This window comes from Dasypus novemcinctus, chromosome 21 (assembly GCF_030445035.2).
Source record: "Dasypus novemcinctus isolate mDasNov1 chromosome 21, mDasNov1.1.hap2, whole genome shotgun sequence".
NCBI classification, from domain to species: Eukaryota; Metazoa; Chordata; class Mammalia; order Cingulata; family Dasypodidae; genus Dasypus; species Dasypus novemcinctus.
In genome coordinates, this window is record NC_080693.1 from 60,205,498 (window position 1) to 60,223,808 (window position 18,311).

At 40.3% G+C, this 18,311-nt stretch overlaps 2 protein-coding genes across 2 annotated transcripts; both read right to left on the minus strand.

Annotated features, from left to right (window-relative positions):
• Window positions 1-3,320: 3,320 nt before the first annotated feature.
• LOC101440088 (keratin-associated protein 1-1-like) lies at window positions 3,321-8,855 on the minus strand. The gene is made up of 3 exons (XM_012530275.1): window positions 8,794-8,855; window positions 8,518-8,592; window positions 3,321-3,666 (listed from the first exon to the last, which is right to left on the minus strand). The coding sequence occupies exons 1-3, from the start codon at window positions 8,853-8,855 to the stop codon at window positions 3,321-3,323; spliced, it is 483 nt and encodes a 160-aa protein (XP_012385729.1).
• A 5,495-nt stretch (window positions 8,856-14,350) lies between these two features.
• On the minus strand, window positions 14,351-14,803 carry LOC101440524 (keratin-associated protein 9-3-like). Its single transcript, XM_012530276.1, has one exon. The coding sequence runs from the start codon at window positions 14,801-14,803 to the stop codon at window positions 14,351-14,353; it is 453 nt and encodes a 150-aa protein (XP_012385730.1).
• Window positions 14,804-18,311: the final 3,508 nt, after the last annotated feature.

Here is an 18,311-nt window from a genome sequence, read left to right on the forward strand (position 1 = left end):
TATACTAATTATATGTTCACAAACTGGAGAACTGGTCTGTAGACCTATTGGATCCACTGTGCTTCAAATGTGAGATAAGATTCCAACTATCATCTACCTATGGGAAGCCCCACGGTCATTAGTGGACCAGTGTGTTGTGGAATTAGTGTCAACTCTATCTAATAATCTCTGTAGTAGGCAGAATTTTCCATTCCATGACCTTGAGGCCTGGTGTTGTGCCCATGAATCTATTATATTTCATGGCAAAAAGCACTTTGCAGATGTAATTAAGGTTATTAACCAATTAACTTTAAAATATGGAGAGTAGCCAGTGTAATCACATGGTCCCTTAAAAAGCAGGTTTTCTCCCTGCTGGGACCAGAAGAGGTGGTGGCATAGAGATGTGGCAGAGGGGAGAGTCAGAGAGCTGCTAAGTGTAAAAAGAATTCAACCTGCCATTGCTGGCTTGAAGATGGAGAAGTCCACATGAAAAGCATTAGAAGAGAATGATTTCTGCCAACAGCCATTGAGCTTGAAGAGTGCCCTGAACTCCAGATGAGAACTGGCTGATGCCTTGATTTTCCCCAGTGAGAACTTGAGCAGAGAACCCAGCCATGCCCTCTGGACTTTTGACCTACAAAAGCTGAAAGGGTACATTTGTGTTTCAAGCAGCTAAATTTGTGGTGATTTGTTATAGAAGCAATTTAAAACTAAACAATCCCTAAACATTTGGGTATAGAGATAAAGTAACATTTTAGTAGGCTTCCTATTTATTTCATTCCTAGGGATACCATGATCAATTAACCCTTGTCTGAGGTCAAAGAAAGCTTTCTGATTACCACTCTATCTTTGATGCCCTTTACAATAAATGCATTTTTTCCCCTTTGTTGTTGTTATTGTTAGTTAAATGCTGCCATTTATCCTCCACTGCTCTGGGAAAGAGTTCATCTCAATGGTAATATCTTCCAGAGTCTTCCCTCATGAATATATTTCTAAATGCCTTAAATGAGGGTCGTTTTCTCTGGGATCTTTGGGGGATTGGTTGGTGTGCAGTGCCATGTGATAAACCTTTGCCAGCATTCCTATTTCCCTAATTCTTTGGATTCTTTCAGGATGTTCAGTTAGTATGAGAAGAGCATGGATTTACCATAAATTCTGAAGATAGTCCATGTGAGAGTGCACCAAACCTTCAAGATGGAGGATATAATTGAGATCCATAGGCCAGCTCAGGGTGAAGGTGGCAGTCAGGACATAGGACACAGAAGTCACACTGAGTAGATGGCCACACGTAAAAGTCTCAGTCAAGAGTATAAGTCAAGGTACAGGGTTTAAGACAGGAATGAGAAACTAAACAAGGTGATGAGGAGTAATACCTCAGGGCTGATTGGTAAGTTCTCATGGCAGAGCAGAAACAGAAAATACCCTCTCTGATTTTAAGCAATCTTTATAGGGAGAGCAATTGAGAATTATTAGACAGGTATTACCTCTTGAGAAATGTTGGGGCTCATGGGAGCTAGGGATTATAGCAACAGCTCTGATACTGGTTATGGGCAGACAAGGGCTGCTGGCTGGCTATCTTGACTTTCACTCACCACTCTCTTGTCTTTACCTCCCCTTTATTTAGCATGAAAAGACAGAACACTCACTTTTTAGCCTCTATTCAGAACATCACAATCCTGACCATTGAGAAGAGATCGAAGAAAGATCCTTGTACACAGTGGAGTATGGAATATCTAAACTTCTGTCTGAATCTGGAATAAATTTATTGATATATTTTAATCCATTATCCATTCACATATGTTTTTCCAAGGTTATCTACAGGGAATAGGTAGAAAAGGCCACAAAGTTTCTTTGTTGTTGATTGGGCTCTTTTTATTCACTCTTTTCCTTCAACTAAGAATGACCTTCAAGGCCCAACTCAAAGGTTACCTCCTTTGTTATACATTTCCTGATCCTATCCTACTGCATAGCCCCTACTGGTCCTGAAGTGATTGCTTCCTCTTTGAACTCAGGTTTATGGAATTCTTCTTTACATTCTTAATAACTAAGAATTAATTTCACAGCCACTCACAATTCAAAGCCTTCCCATGATTTCTGCCATTCTTAAGGAGTTACCTTCTTATGATTCTTGCTCTCTGGATCCTGGGCTGTCTCTTTCTTTGAACCAATGCAGACATGAAACTCAGCCCTTTCACTGAGTTTTCACAAGAAAATTCAATGACCCCAAGGGTTTTGTGAGTTTGGTAATTTAATGGGGATGATTCATAGCAAAATGTATGGTCTCCTGATGAGGTCTATCCTCTCCTCTTTTCTCCTTCCCCCCTTTACTCATGTATAATTGTTTCACATCCATCTTTTATGTTTTGGGGGCTGCCAACATGCATGTCCCATGAGAATTCCCCTACTTCAAGTTGGCCTATCAAGGTGTATTGGCCACAGAGGCATCTGTCCCTCTAAGAAGAATTATTCTACCAACTGCTAAGAGAATATCCTTTAGCTCATCACATTTTATATAGTTCTGTAGTTATTTTCACACCTGTATTTTCTCTCTCTGGATACTAAGCTCTTCAAGATTCCTTTCTTCTTCATCTTTCTGATCTCCATAGTTCCTATTTTAGAAGTCAGTGGCCAATAAATTTTTATTAAATAGTAAATGAATGTACTATATATGACTTTAGACTCAAACAAAGAAACAAAGGAACTTCTTTCAAGTACACATTCTTGAATTACAAGCAGCTAACTCACTCTATGTACAAATTGAAACACAGACCATGGTTTTATTTTTTTGCCCAGTTCATAACATTTATTAAGAAATGACTGAAGACACTGTAACACAGATAACATTGATACAGCCAACAGGCAAGATCATTATGAATCAAAAAGCAAGAAAGAGTAGCAGATATTGAAATTTGGGAAAGTCCAGCATACTTAGAAGTTGAATGTTGGATGAATAGTTTCATTCTCCCTGGTGACACCTGAGGAATTTCACTTGGTTATCCTCTGGTGCTTTGGATATTGAGGGGAAATTAGGTATACAAACTGAAAACAGACCAAAAAGCAGGCAAAAATTAGCTTTGTAGACAGTTTTCTAGCATAAATACTGCAACATCATTGATTTTTAACCCTGCAGACAAATCATAAATATTATATCCAAAGCAATTTGATGATCAGTGATTGGGCTTGCAGCATTTCTGGGTCTGCAGAAGAGGGTCAAAGTAGTCATTGTAGAATAGAATCACATGGAACTTTGAGCCTCATATACTTGGTATCCCCATAACAAAGCTAAAGTGAAGTCTAAGAGATATTATGTCCTGAGCAAACAGGAAATCAGTAAGCTGGCTTTAGCAGGAGGGCTGGCAGCAGTAGCCGCAGCAGGCTGGGCGGCAGCAGGACTGTCCGCAGTAGGATGGGCGGCAGCAGGAAGCCTGGGCGTGGTGCAGCTGGCAGCAGGATGGGGGGGCGCAGCTCGCCACGCAGCAGGGGGGCAGGCAGGTGCCCTCCACGCGGCAGTCCGGGCGGCACCACCTGGTGCGGCAGCTCATAGCTCCACAGCCACCCTCCTGGCCACAGCCAATGCCACAGCCGGTGCCACAGCTGGTGCCACAGCTGGTCCTGTAGCAGCTGGTTCCACAGGTCCCACCGGTGGAGCAGCTGGGAAATCCACAGAAGCTGGTGTTGCAGCAGGCCATGGTGTCAGGAGTTGGGTTGAGAGTTGGGCTGTTAAGAGAAGTATCTGAGTTTTGGCTATGACTTCCACATCGGGCCTTTTATATATATCAGTCAGCTGCTATTTATAAACTTCTTAACATATCTTCCTTGCTTTTATTTAAGTTTGTTCCTCAATGGTCCTCTGATTGGCTTATATTGAAGCACTTACGACCCATTACAAGCAACAGTTTAGAAATTACTTCGTTTTATAGTTTCATTAGGACTCGTCATATCAGTCCTTTGCTCTTTGGAATACATTTGTGGTTTCCCATGTTCAAAGAGTCCTTCCATTTTTGTCCCAGTCAACAGACTCATTTTGCATAGGTAGTTATTCCATGAGACAATCTGTCCCTACCTCCAAGGTTAAGGTTAATTGTGCTCTTATTTTTTACCATCATTTTTTCCTTCTGGCTATATCGACTAAATTCTCTTAGATTTAGGGCATTAGAACATCCACTGAATTGAAGAAATATCTCTGAGCATGCATAATTAAAATTTCCAAGTCATTTTTTACAAAATCAAGTCAAATTGTTATTCTAGTTTCTTCGCTTTCTTTTTTTCTTCTTCTTCATTTTCAATTAATTTGAAACATGTAAAATATTAATCATTTTTCAGGCCAGAAATCCTTTCTTATGAATGAAATGACATGATATATATGAAGGTATCCAACATAGTAAATGTTTATTGAATCGATTTTGAATAGGTGGAGTAAAAGGCTTGGTTCATGGATACCTGTACCACTTATAAGTGACTGAAGAGAATTTTCAAGCTGTAGTACCTCTTATGAAGGAGTTCTTGCTATTTGTTGTAAAAAAGAGACAAGGAAATGTTGAATTGTATTTCCCCCCCTAGATTTAATAATTAAATCAATGCTTACAAATGCCCATATGGGCAAAATCTATGATAAGATGGAAGTGTGTAGTTGTACAGTGGAGGGACGTGACAGGGATGCAGTGATACTATTGGATTGGGCAGTGTAGGTTTGTGCAGGGTGGGGAGGGTAGGTTGGACTGTCCATGGAACTGGGGAGAGGGAGCGGGTGAACAGTGAGAATTGGTGGGTACATGGTTGAAACTATAATGTTGGAAATGCTCTTTTGGCAATATGGCAAGGGAGGGTTACTGGTTTAGGGTGTTGTGGGGGGCATTCAGGACAGGGCACACCTGGGCAGGCTTCCAGGGAGTGTGTGAGTGTTCATCTTGTCACAGTGTGTTATATAGTGGGTGGAGACCCACATAATGAACAGGAATGTGTTGGACTCCCATCATGGGAAGGCCCACTATGCTCTCAAATTGAGGGGTGGGAGTCTCTTGAGGGTAGGGCAGTGCCTAATATCGGAGAACACACCAGTCTGTTAAGCCCTCAGTGTTGTTGCAAGTAACTATGAATCTTGACCTTCAAGAAATGAAGCCTGGTTGCTGCCATGGGTCCCAAGAGGAGGGGGAGGGAGGAATAGAATAGATGGAATGGGGGGCATTTTGGGGGCATTGGGATTGTTCTACAAGATCTTGTGATGTTGGATACAGGCCATGTTAAATTTTATCAAAATTTCTAAAAGTGTATGGTCCAAAATGTAAACTGTAATGTAAACCATTGACTATGGTTTTCTGTAACCTAAAACTTCTTTGAAGATAAAATGAAAAAAGTAAGACAGTGGGGAAATAAATGGAAGAAAAGGTCACTGTACATACAGGACAACAGATCTTACAGTGATGAAAGCCAAAATGTCAAAAATTTTTTAAAAAATGTTTTTTCATTATTTTTTATTATCCCCCCAAATTTTAAATTTGTATTTATTTTTTTAAAAAGTTTTTGTATTTTATTTCTTATTTTTAATACTATCATTATTATTTCATTTTCTTATTGTATTTGGCCATTTTATTGGCTTCATTTTTGAAAAAGTTTTGGATCACAGAAGGGTTACAACTGTGACAGGGGAGGATCATTGGTACATGGTATCAGTGACAGAGGATACATGGGAGGAAGTTCACCTGGGCATATATATAAGGCATATAAATGTGTTCAAATGTTTGTGGGGCATTGTCATGGTAAATGGAGATTCACACAATAACCGAAAGAATATCAAATTCCTACCCTGGGGAGCTCTGCCACATTATCTAATGGAGCAGCAAGAATCCCCCAAATATAGAGGCAATGACTAATGTAGGAGGATGGTTCATTGATGGGTCCTTGATATTGATGACCCTTCTTATGAACCTTTACTCTTGAAATAGAAACTTAGCCTAGACTTATATGGTGCCTAAGAGTTATCTCTTGAGAGCCTCTATGTTGCTCAAATGTGGCCCTTCTCTAAGCCAAACTCAGTATACATATGCAATAACTCCTTCCTAGTGTGGGACATGACTCCTGGGGATGAGCCTCCCTGGCACCAAGGGATTACTATCAAGCACCAACTAGCAATGCAACTGGAAAAAGACCTTGACCAAAAGGGGGAAAAGGTATAGATAAAATGAGTTTATATGGCTAAGAGATTTCAAAATGTGTTGGGAGGTCATTCCAGAAGTTACACTTATGACATCTCAGCAGGATCTCATTGGCAGTCAAAGTAGATATTATCCTAAATAGCAGGGCTCCTGAGGGCTCTGAAGACATCCAGACACTATAGTTAAGGCAGATAGCTCAGGAGTCTGGTGCTTTGCCAGTGGGCCCTACTTTGGAATTTATGCTCCTCAGTGTGACAGAGCTGGACTCAATTGTGGTTTCCCTAAACATGGCTCTACTGTCCCTTCTGTTTGAACTTATAATTAATACTAAGTTGGTAAGTGTATGTCCAAGTGACTTAAATCCTTGGGTTGTCTGCCTGCCAGCTGGGCTCTGAATATCACCTGAGTTGCAATACCTACTCTCCAGTTCATTACACTTACCTAGGACAACTAACAAGGAGGAGATGAGGGACAGCCACCATACCAAGGAACTGAGAGAGTCTACAACTTCAAGCAAGAGAGCCCCATCCATCAGCAGTATGGGATTGAAGCTCCTTCTTAATTAGAGGTGGAGTGGGCATCACCATCCCAGAATCCTCAGGACTGGGGAATGAACTAAGGACTAAATTAGACTTACTGGCATTGATTCTACTAGTGGAAGAAATTATTTCATTGATATGGAGGCTGTGGCCACTGGAGGTTCTGAAGGCAGGGAGAGGGAAAAACAGGTGTAAATCAGGGGCATTTCCAGGACTTGGAAATCACCCTGAATGACATTGCAATGACAGATACAGACCATTGTATATCTTGTATATCTACAGAATTGCATGGGAACAAGTATAAACTACAATGTAAACTATAATCCTTACTTAGTGACAATGCTCCAAAATGTGTTCATCAATTGCAATGAATGTACCACACTAATGAAGGATGTTGTTAATACGGGAAAATGTGGGAGGTGTGAGGAGCGGGGCATATGAGAATCCTCTATATTTTTTATATAACATTTATGTAATCTAAGTATCTTTTAAAAAATAAATATAAAAATAAATGAATAAGTAAATGCTCAGACAAAACATGTAGGGGTTAATGCATTTTGAAGAATGCACTGCCATTTACTTTGTTCTTTGTCGAAGTTCTTAATCACATGTGTGATCCAACATTGCTACCAACTAAATGATAGAACTAAACTTAGAAAGCCTTTTCTCAGAATGTCATACATTTGCATTCAATTGTATCTTGCATATTGCATTCAATATTTCAATGAAGAATTGAAAAATTAAATGATAAAAGCTATTTTGTTTTGTTCTAGGTTTGTGCTGACTTCTTAAAAGGTTTTTTGCAAATTGGATTACAAAGTGAAAAATATAACATTGCTGTTCAGGTTTCTATAGCATCTGTCCCACAAATGGTGATGGTGGAACTCACTGAGTACTCTCTATAGCTGTTTTGTCTACTATCATTTAGGCAGGAAATACACCTTATATGTACTTACAGTAAACAGAGGTGAATTTTGGGAGTTGAAGCTGAGCAAGCAATTTGGGGATCAATGGGAAGAATGTGATAGATTTAGGCTTAATGCCTAAAATGCTCTTGGAAAATAATAAGTAGCTGGTGAATAGGCTTTTCAAATCTATTTAGTTGGTAATAAAATTTCTTTACATATTGGGCATGAATGAAGGAGAACATATAGCATATTAAGTGGAAGATGGTAAAAAAACCCACTTAGCTAGGAATCTCATAGCTTTGATTAATCTGAACATTTTAGCTAAAAGAGGACTTATTAGTCTATACCTAATTGTAATGTATTAGAACATGTAAGCACTTGAAGAATGAAAAAGACTAATGCATGGAGCATTTTATTAAACTCATGGACTCAAGCATAGTTTAATTTGTATTTAATCTTTCTGGTTTAGTTTTTATGTTTATGCCTTGGTATCGGTATAAAAATGCAAATCACTTTTCTTGAATTCCCGCCATAGGTGATCAAACTTAAAGGTAGAAAAAGGACAATGACTCAGTTTGCTTTGTACATTTAAACATTTTATTTGAAATTAACAGAGGAGAAAGGAGGTCTGAAATATGTGGGGACTAAGAAATAGGGAAGAGACCAGAGATGTCACTGAGCTGAAGAACTTCTCTGTCTAGGTTCCCTGCTGAAGCAAGGCAGGTGATCCAGAATACGCCGACTGATGCATCTTCCTCATCTTCTGTTATAAATGAATTTATATCCTAGGGATAATTAGATAGCTGTAATCAGAGGTGGCAAGCTGGGTTATGGTTATTGGAGCTCAGAAGTTTCGTTGGGATTCTACATAAGGCTGGTCGTTAATTTTGAAGTTCTATTTTCTCAGGATTCCCATCAAAAGCAAGTTTTCAACAGGTGGGCTGGCAGCAGTAGCCGCAGCAGGCTGGGCGGCAGCAGGACTGTCCGCAGTAGGATGGGCGGCAGCAGGAGGCCTGGGCGTGGTGCAGCTGGCAGCAGGATGGGGGGGCGCAGCTCGCCACGCAGCAGGGGGGCAGGAAGGTGCCCTCCACGCGGCAGTCCGGGCGGCACCACCTGGTGCGGCAGCTCATAGCTCCACAGCCACCCTCCTGGCCACAGCCAATGCCACAGCCGGTGCCACAGCTGGTGCCACAGCTGGTCCTGTAGCAGCTGGTTCCACAGGTCCCACCGGTGGAGCAGCTGGGAAATCCACAGAAGCTGGTGTTGCAGCAGGCCATGGTGTCAGGAGTTGGGTTGAGAGTTGGACTGTTAAGAGAAGTTTGAGTTTTGGCTGTAACTTCCACTTGGAGTCTTTTATATACTCCCTAGAACTACATATTTTCATAACAATTAGCATCTTTCCTTGAGTCCAATCGCAAAATCAGTCTGTGATTGGCTAACACCTGAGTTGTTTGGGAAAATTATAAATAGCATTTGAGTACCTTCTTTGATCATTGTTCAATTACATCTCATTATGTTTCTCCTTTGTCTTCCAGGCTAATTGGAGGTTCCTTATAGCAGCCAATCATGGCAGCTCTTCTTTAGGCAAGTCATATAACAGACTAGAGTTCTTGGGCCAAGCATTGCTCTGGCTCCCTTGTCATACTTATCTTTTGATATTATTTAGATAGAGTTTATCTAAACTGAACATTTTCTTCCTAAATAGTCACTCAATTAAGATCATGATTTCATTAACATTTTGTCTAGACTTTGGAAAGACCTGTATTAGTGTCATCAAAACCAGAGTTGTCATCTGATTCTTCAACACCTGCCTTAGTTTCCTGGGGCTGCTGTAACATGTATCATAAACTGAATGGCTTGAAACAACTGAAATTTATTGTCTCACAGTTCTGGAGGCTGGAAGTCCAAAATCAAGGTGTCAATAGGGTCTTGCTTCATCAGCAACTTGTAAAGGTAGGGGACTTTTTCTTATTTATTCTAGATTCTCGTGCTTGCTAGCAATCCTTGACATTTCGTAGCTTATAGATGCATCATTGAAATCTCTACTTTCTCTATCTTTACATGCTCTTATCCCTGGTGTCTGTCTGTCTACAGATTTCCATCTTCTTTTAAGGTCACCAGTTATATTGGATTATGGGCCACCCTAATCCTGTTTGGCCGCATCTTAACCAATTCAATCTATAAGGTAACTCCATTTCCAAAAAAGGCTATGTTTTGAGGTACTGGGAATTAGGATTTCAACATCTTTCCTGGAGTACACAATTCAACCCATAACTGTCTGCCCTCTGGCTCCCCAAAATTCATGACCTTCCCATGTGCAAAATACATTCACTCTATTCTTTTTTTTTTCAGTTTTTTAATTTTTATTTTTATTTTATTTCTCTCCCCTTCCCCCCCCCACCCCGATTGTCTGTTCTCTGTGTCTATTTGCTGCGTCTTCTTTGTCTGCTTCTGTTGTTGTCAGCGGCACAGCAATCTGTGTTTCTTTTTGTTGCGTCATATTGTTGTGTCAGCTCTCCGTGTGTGTGGTGCCATTCCTGGGCAGGCTGCACTTTGTTTTGCGCTGGGTGGCTCTCCTTATGGGGTGCACTCCTTGTGTGTGGGGCTCCCCTACGCGGGGGACACCCCAACGTGGCATGGCACTCCTTGCACACATCAGCACTGCGCATGGACCAGCTCCACATGGGTCAAGGAGGCCCGGGGTTTGAACTGCGGACCTCCCATGTGGTAGACGGATGCCCTAATCACTGGGCCAAGTCCGCTGCCAATTCACTCTATTCTAACAACCACCAAAGTCTTAATTATTCCACTATCAACTGTTAAGTCCAAAATCTCATCTAAGTCAGTTATGAATGAAATTTGGGGTATGGTCCTTCCTGGGGCAAATTTCCTCTCTATCTGTGGACCTGTGAAACCAGAAAACACCATCTTCTTCTAAAACAGTTGTGGAACAGGCATAGGATAGATATTCCCATTCCAGGAGTGAAAAATTGGAAAGAAAAAATGGGGTCATGGCTCCCAAGGGAGTCCAAAGCCTGTCAGTAGTCTTCTGGGGCTCAGTGCTCTGTACTCCTGGTCCACTGGGGCACATGTCCTTACTTCCTCCCCCAAGTATTAACAGGTCCCGTAGGCCCAGGTTTCTGCACCTATGGCTCCATCCTTAGTGTCAGTCTTCCTTCATTTCATCCCATCTCTGTCCCTTTCAAACCAGGATGACAGTATTTCTCCTGATATAAAATTGTCAAAGAAATTTGTTGGTTTTCTGTGCAATTCACAAGGTTCCAATTGATCAGACAACAGTGTCCTCCACAGATCTTTCCTAGATAACTGTATCTCTATTCCTTGCTTCTGCTGAGATGGTTGATTGGATCCATGAGGCACACACCTAATCTCTTTAGCAAGGTACCAGGGCTCTGTCCCCAGACCATATTATCTGGATAGGGTAAGAATTTTCCAAAGCATCAGTTGATCGTACCTTTTTGCTTAAAAGTTTATTTCTCAATTTATCTCTTTACTTTTGCATTTTACTATAAGCAGCAGGGAGAAACCAAGCAGCACCTTCTATACTTGACTTGGAAATCTCAGCTAAATATCCAAGTTGATCACCTACAAGTTCTGTCTTCCACCTGACATCAGAACACAATTCTGCCATGTTCTCTTCCACTTTTTCATATGATCATCTTTACTCTAGTTTCCAATAGCACATTCATTATTTTCTTCTAAGTCCTCACCTTTAAAACAAGTACCTTTAACATTTATATTTTGAGCAACATTCTGTACATGCCAACCTATATATTCTTGAAGACAACAGACACGTTCACTACAGTTCTCCTTATGTCTTTCTGAGCCCTCACTAGAACTGTCTTTAATATCAATATTTTTACCAACAGTCTCTTCTAGGCAATCTAGGCTTTTACTATCAAGCCCCTCAAAATTCTTCCAGCCTCAATCTATTACCCAATTCCAATGACACTTCCACATTTTTAGGTATTTGTTACAGCACCACCTCACTCCCAGTACCAAAAGCTGTCTTAGTTTCCTAGGGATGCCATAATGAGTACCACAAACTGGATGTCTTAAAACAACCAGAATGTATTATCTCACAGTTCTGTAGACAAGAAGTCTACTATCAAGGTGTCAGCAGGCCATCCTCACCTGAAACCTGTAGGGTTTCTTCCTACAGGTTCCTTCCTTGCCTCTTCTAGCTTTTGGTATTTGCTGGCAAACCATGGTGTTCTTGCCTCGTAGATGTGCCCCTCCAATCTCTGCCTCCTCTGTCTTCACATGGCTACCTCCCTGGTGCCTGTTTGTGTCCAAATTTTCTACTCTTTATAAGGACACATGGTTTGGCCTCATTTTAACTAATTCCATAAGCAACAACCTTATTTCTAAACAAGGCCACAAACTGAGGTACTGGGAATTAGGACTTCAATATACATTTTTTGAGTGGATACAGTTCAACCCATAAAAATATCCAAAGTAAGCATGCCTCGTCATGATCAGTTTGTACAAGTTAGATAGTACTTAGAGCTCTAACTGTTGTTATTGCCTTCAGTCATTAACTTACATATTTCTCAAAGATATTTTCTTCCACAGAAACTCTTATTTTGATATTAGGCTGTTTTTAGACTCTACTAAATATAAAAAATATATGCTAAAAATACACAGTGTAACAAGTCAAACAGTATAGGGACATGTGCAGGTATATCAATATTCCACTCCTTTCACCCCTTCCAAAATTAGTACTCCAGAGATAATAAATATTAATTTGGTGCAAATTCTTCCACACCTTCCACCATGCTCCTGCAGTTATAAACCAGCATGTGTAAACATGTATCTTCTATTTCAGTCAACTTTGAGTCTTTTATACATTATTCATTTTTAAATAACTATACAAGATTCCAGAGTACGATCATACCATGATTTAGTCAATTATCCCCCTATTTATAAACCCTTGGTGGTTTTCAGTTTTTGGTTTTGAATTTTTGAAAGAAAATCATAGAATTTTAAGCTCAAGGGGATCTTAAGCTAATTAAACTAAATGGGCTTCTCAAACTGGTTCTTCCACTAATTGGCTGCATGACCTCAGGCAAGTCACTTAATCCCTCTGAGTATTGCTTTATTAATATGTGAAAGGACATGATCTCTGACACCTTCCAGGGCTAAAACTATATGATTACTTTTCCAGATCATTATTCCTTGAGGACATGGACCATATCAGATTTGCCCTGGCAGCCTACCTAGTGCCTTTCATACCACCTTGTGTACAGATGTTCAGTAAATGCTGCTGAATAAAAGAATGAATGATAACCATTGTATGCTCATGATGAAAAGATGAACATGCATTTTACCCAAGGTACTGGTTTTGTTTTTATTTTCTTAGCAGGAGCTGTTATACAGTGACACCTGTAAGTGGTCAGAAAGAATCGAAGGGGCAAGAGGATGGAGCTTGTATCCATTTCTGCTCTCTTGTCCAAAGGTGTTTTCTGGACTATTGGGTCTGTAGATGATATTATAGGGAAATAGATTCTTGGCTTGTTTTTAGCTTTTATTCCTGGTTTCTAATTTCCCAATTTTCATTGAAGCTTGAATGAATGAAGCATATCCTTTATGAGAAAATTCCTCAGGGTCCTCCAGTTCTGTGAATCCAAGGAACCATGAATTAATCCTGATCTTGGTCTGAAAAACCACACACATTTATGAAACATAGCCTGATACTTGTGTTTAAATGCGTATGAATATATTGCATAGGTGCACTATATTTAAGTACAAATTATATATAATAAATACATGTGTGTTTTTAAGTGAACATTTTGAGCCAGAGTAGATATATTGATTCTAGAAATAAATAAAAATGTTTGTTATCCTCCCTTCCTGCTTGAATATGGGGAAACAATGTAATTAAAAACTCCACCTAATTGAGGGCCTATTTCCTCAGATGCACTTCTCCTCCATATGTTTCTCTTGCTGTATCCTGTAAGGCTACATACGAATGGAAACATGGGATTTATGAACACGTTACCAATGTTTGAAAACCACCTGAAGGACCGTTCCTCTAACTGATAAGGAAAAGAAGTAATATTTTGGTACTAGATTCAGAGATTCTAATTTCTATAAATTTCTGGTTGTGAAAGTACTGCATGAGGTCAGGAAATGGTAATGGTTGTGAGGTCCTTGGTAACCCTTAATTATTATCTCTTCTATGAGGATCAAATTCCACTGGACCTGATCAAATTTCCCAGCATGTGATCAGAAAAGCAGTATAGGACATCAAACACAGATTAAAATCTTTCCTGTGACTTTCTTTGAAATATACATTATGAACACAACCAAGAAAAAGAAATAGGTTTGCTACATGAAATTGATATAATTTATTAGACATTAGAATATTATTCCCATTTCAAAGGAAGTACAATTTTCAGGATGGTTGAGTAGATGAGGTAAATGTATCGTAGAAGGACAGATGGTTCTTCCATGGCCTCGGCAGCACTAAACCTCAGAGAGTGAGGTTGAATTCTTGCTGAGGGTCAATCCATAGCAAATTTGTTCTCCTGTTTCTTGGTCAAGTTTGTATCTTGGTATCCTCAGTGGAGAGATCAAGGTCTTTCAGTTTTGAATGGAATCAGATAAGTCTACAAGGTCCAAATATTTGGTAATGCTGACAAAAATCAAATCAAAGTTCCATAACTTGTTGGTGGTTCAGGGATGATTGAAGAAATTATGAGTTCAAAGCTATTGTACCCTCAGCAACTGAAAATCAGCAACCTGGCTTTTAGCAGGTGGGCTCGCAGCAGTAGCAGCAGCAGGCTGGGCGGCAGCAGGACTGCCCGCAGTAGGATGGGCGGCAGCAGGAGGCCTGGGCATGGTGCAGCTGGCAGCAGGAGGGGGGGATGCAGCTCACCACGCAGCAGGGGGGCAGGCAGGTGCCCTCCACGCGGCAGTCTGGGCGGCACCACCTGGTGCGGCAGCTCACAGCTCCACAGCCACCCTCGTGGCCACAGCCAATGCCACAGCCGGTGCCACAGCTGGTGCCACAGCTGGTTCCACAGGAGCTTGGCTGGCAGCAGCTGGTCTCACAGCAGCTGGGCTGGTAGCAGCTGGGCTGGCAGCAGCTGGTCCCGCAGGAGCTGGACTGGAAACAGCTGGGCTGGCAGCAGCTGGAGCCACAGGTCCCACCAGTGGAGCAGCTGGGAAATCCACAGAAGCTGGTGTTGCAGCAGGCCATGGTGTCAGGAGTTGGGTTGAGAGTTGGGCTGTTGAGGAGTCTCTGCGTTTTAGCTGTGACTGCCTGACTGCCACATCGGGCCATTTATAATCCTTGGACAGCTGTTATTTACACTTTTCCTAAATCACTTCCTTGTTTGTGTTTAAACAATTTGCCTATGAATAATAATTGCTCTGTCCTTGGGTTCAAGTTCTGAAAGCCTTTAAAAGGTTGGTTTTATTTGTCTTCAATTAGGATTCTTCGCCATGATCAAGTAGTCCTTAGGGTGCATTGGGTGCACAGCCTCTAATACCTAATACCAAATGTTTGTTAAAATTTGCTTGTTACCCAAAGAATAATTGACTGATGCCTCATCTTTGAGGAGTGTAAATATTAGTCAATGTTGACCCTTATATTTGGGCTTTTGGGTCTCACATGATAGTTTACTTTCCAGCATTGGCCTCCAATGTTGACTGCTGCCCCTTCCCTACCATTTTTCATCTTCATTTTGACATGAAGCAAGACTAGATTCAGCTGGCCAGAAGGGACATTTCCTTGGAGGCTGGAAAATTGTGAATGAATCTGCTATTGATAACACTTTTTGGGGCACTTATTATGTACCTTTCTGAGTTCTTTGTGTGTATCAATTCTTTTATTTCTTGTCTCAGTCTTATAAGGTAGACACTCTTTCCATTCCCCTAATCCATATGAGGAACCTGAGCCACAAACAGATGTAAGTTACCGCCTAACTTCATTCTAACCTGTGGTGAATCTGAGGTTTATTTGTATCCCTACCATCTGACTTGAGAGGAAACTCTTTTAACTATGATACTCAACTTCCTCTTTTTGATATGAGCAGTTGTTTGAGAGGAAATCAGAGAAAGAATGAAAGCAAAATGTGAAAATTTGCCTACTTTCTTGCAGACATTTTTGACAATAAAGGGAAGAACAGCAGAGCTTAGGGTGACTTATAAAACTGTTTATTAGAGACTTCCCTGGAAATTTTATTATATTCTTCTAAAAAGCATATTATTAATAATGAACATATTTTCTAATAATAAGCATATTCTGTGAAAATCTCAAGTGCTAAAAAAGTTAACCTACTCAATTGGTAGCTTAATTTAGTCTTTTATCTTATAATATTCTATGTATTTAAATGTTCTTAACTGTGTAATAATCATTTTTAGTATATTAATACTGGAGTATGTGGAATACTATAGTGTGTTAGATCAGCAGTAGGTAGTTTGCTGTCATGTTAGAGACTAGTCCGTTAGCTGGGAAGTTTACATAATTTGAACGAGGCAGTTGCTGAGGGTGAAGATCAAGGTTTGGTCTAGATGCAATCAAATGTGTCGTCTATGTAGTGTGGGCTCGGTTGTGGATTGAATTGTGACCCCCAAAAGATATGTTGAAGTCCCCACACCAGCCACCTGTATGTGTGGCCTTATTTGTAGGTGTCATCAAGTTAAGATGAGTTCATACAAGATTAGGTGGGCCCTGAATCCAATGACTGGTGTCTTTATAAGGAGAGGGAGGTTTGGGGACACACAGTCACACACAGAAGAAAGAAGGCCATGTGCAAATGGAGGCAAAACTTGGAGTGAGATAGCTACAAGCCAAGGATTGCTGGCAATTACCAGAAGCCAGAAGAGGCAAGGAAGGATTCTTCCCTAGAACTTCAGAGGGAGTATGGCCCTGCTGACACCTTTATTTTGGGCTTCTGGACTCCAGAACAGTAAGGCAACATATTTCTGTTGTTTCAATCCACCCTATTTGTGGTACTTTGTTATGGCAGCCTCAGAAAACGAGTACAGAGACATGGAAGTTAAAATGCCACTTGTGGAGTTTGAACCAGAATACCAAGGATTAGTTCTGCTTCTCCGTGAGTGACAGCCTTGTGGCTAGATCGTAGTACCTCCCAATTTAGAATTAAGACATATTTTCAAATCCTACATCAAATTTCAATTAAATGGTATGGTTCATTGTAAACTTCTTCCTTCCTGTCCTTAACAAAGTTCCTATCACAGATTCTTTTATTGGCTGATGTTTTCATCTTGGATGCTTGAAATATGTGGATTTGTCATTTATTACAATCTCAGGACCTATTTAACCTGTATCTAAATTCAGAAAAATCTTTGATGCTAAAAGATAGGTTATTTCCCTTGCAAAAAGTTCATATGAAATTTGATAACGTATACTAACAAAAGCACTGGAAATAGGGGCATTGCATATTAGATGACTATTTCTGAACTTTGTAGAAAACAGTGACACTGTTTTAAACAACTACCTTAATACATAACTTACCTCAATATTAATGTTTCGCCACCTTCCTTATATGGTCTTTAGATGCCCTTAGAGAATTTTTAAAGATAAGACATGACACCTAAAATTTGGATACTCCACTCCTCTGCCATAGAATGAAGATTAATCTGAATATTCTCTTAGCTCCCAAACAAATAAAGAAAATAAAATTTAACCAGAATTCTGCCTCTGACCCGTGAATTCTTGATTGGTTTCCTTGAAATTCGGTCACAATTTACATTTATGGTTTACATTTATTTTCTATCCTTGGTCTTCTTTGAGGATAAAAAAGGCATTTCCTTTACAATGAAGATTTTTTTATTGCCCCAATTTTTCTCTTTGACTTCTCATTACTTCATTTAAGTTATGGGGCTCAGACCATTCTTATACCATAAAAAGAAAGGGTGTGTTCGTCTGGCATTCTTGAATATTTGGCTTCTGTTTATGAGTACTAAACTTTTGAATTGTTTTCCTGTAAAATATCCAGGGTTTCCATTTTCTTGTTTCAAATTTTGGAGGTTCTCCCAATTCTGAAACGTCTAGTTTACCAGTTCTCTAATCCAGGTGCATGTGTGTTAGTCAGGTTTCTGAGAGATAAGACATGGCTGATGCACCAGTCACATGTGCATGCCATCTCAACCGAGGGCTCCTGTTTTGGGCCCCATCTTAGTGACGTCGGTTGGACCACATGTAAACTTCAAGGGCTTCCTCTCACCCTCAACTTTTTATCTTGAACCAGGTAACAATACCCTTCTCTTCTCTTCTGAATGCTAACCTGAATCTTCTTGTTGCTTCTGAGGTGAAACTCCTCTAAGTAAAAGTTGCAATCAACCTAAATCTTCCCGCCTTAATGGGAGACAAGAGGGCTGCATATGAAGGGTATGGAATATTGGCTAACTTTGTCAGGTTATTGCACATGGATATGGAGGTTCTGTGTTCTGATGGGGGGCTCTGTGCACCCCGGGCAAGAGGCATCTTATCTTCACACAAAGATGTGTAGGCTTAACAAGTTTTGCACCCCTGGGTCTGTGTCTACTCAAAAGGGAGCCTTATCTAATTCTCATAAAGTTGTGCTAGTGGGGATGCTAGTACATCTTAAAATAGAGGCCCCATCACGTGTCTTCGATTTCATCCTTACTGCATTCCAGAACATTTCTGGACATTAGAATAAGAATAGGGAAGGTGTATGGTTAATATCATGTTCATTTAAATCCATCCCTGTAACGAA

What these genes read in the sequence shown, in the direction of transcription:
- LOC101440088 (XM_012530275.1), bottom strand. Translation starts at nt 8,855, where the DNA reads ATGGCCTGCTGCAACACCAGCTTCTGTGGATTTCCCAGCTGCTCCACC. An exon ending in TCCACCGGTGGGACCTGTGG is followed by an intron (nt 8,593 to 8,793) that starts AACCAGCTGCTA and finishes GCACCACGCCCA; the next exon opens with GGCCTCCTGCTGCCGCCCAT. An exon ending in TGCGGCTACTGCTGCCAGCC is followed by an intron (nt 3,667 to 8,517) that starts CACCTGTTGAAA and finishes TCCTGACACCAT; the next exon opens with GGCCTGCTGCAACACCAGCT.
- LOC101440524 (XM_012530276.1), bottom strand. Translation starts at nt 14,803, where the DNA reads ATGGCCTGCTGCAACACCAGCTTCTGTGGATTTCCCAGCTGCTCCACT.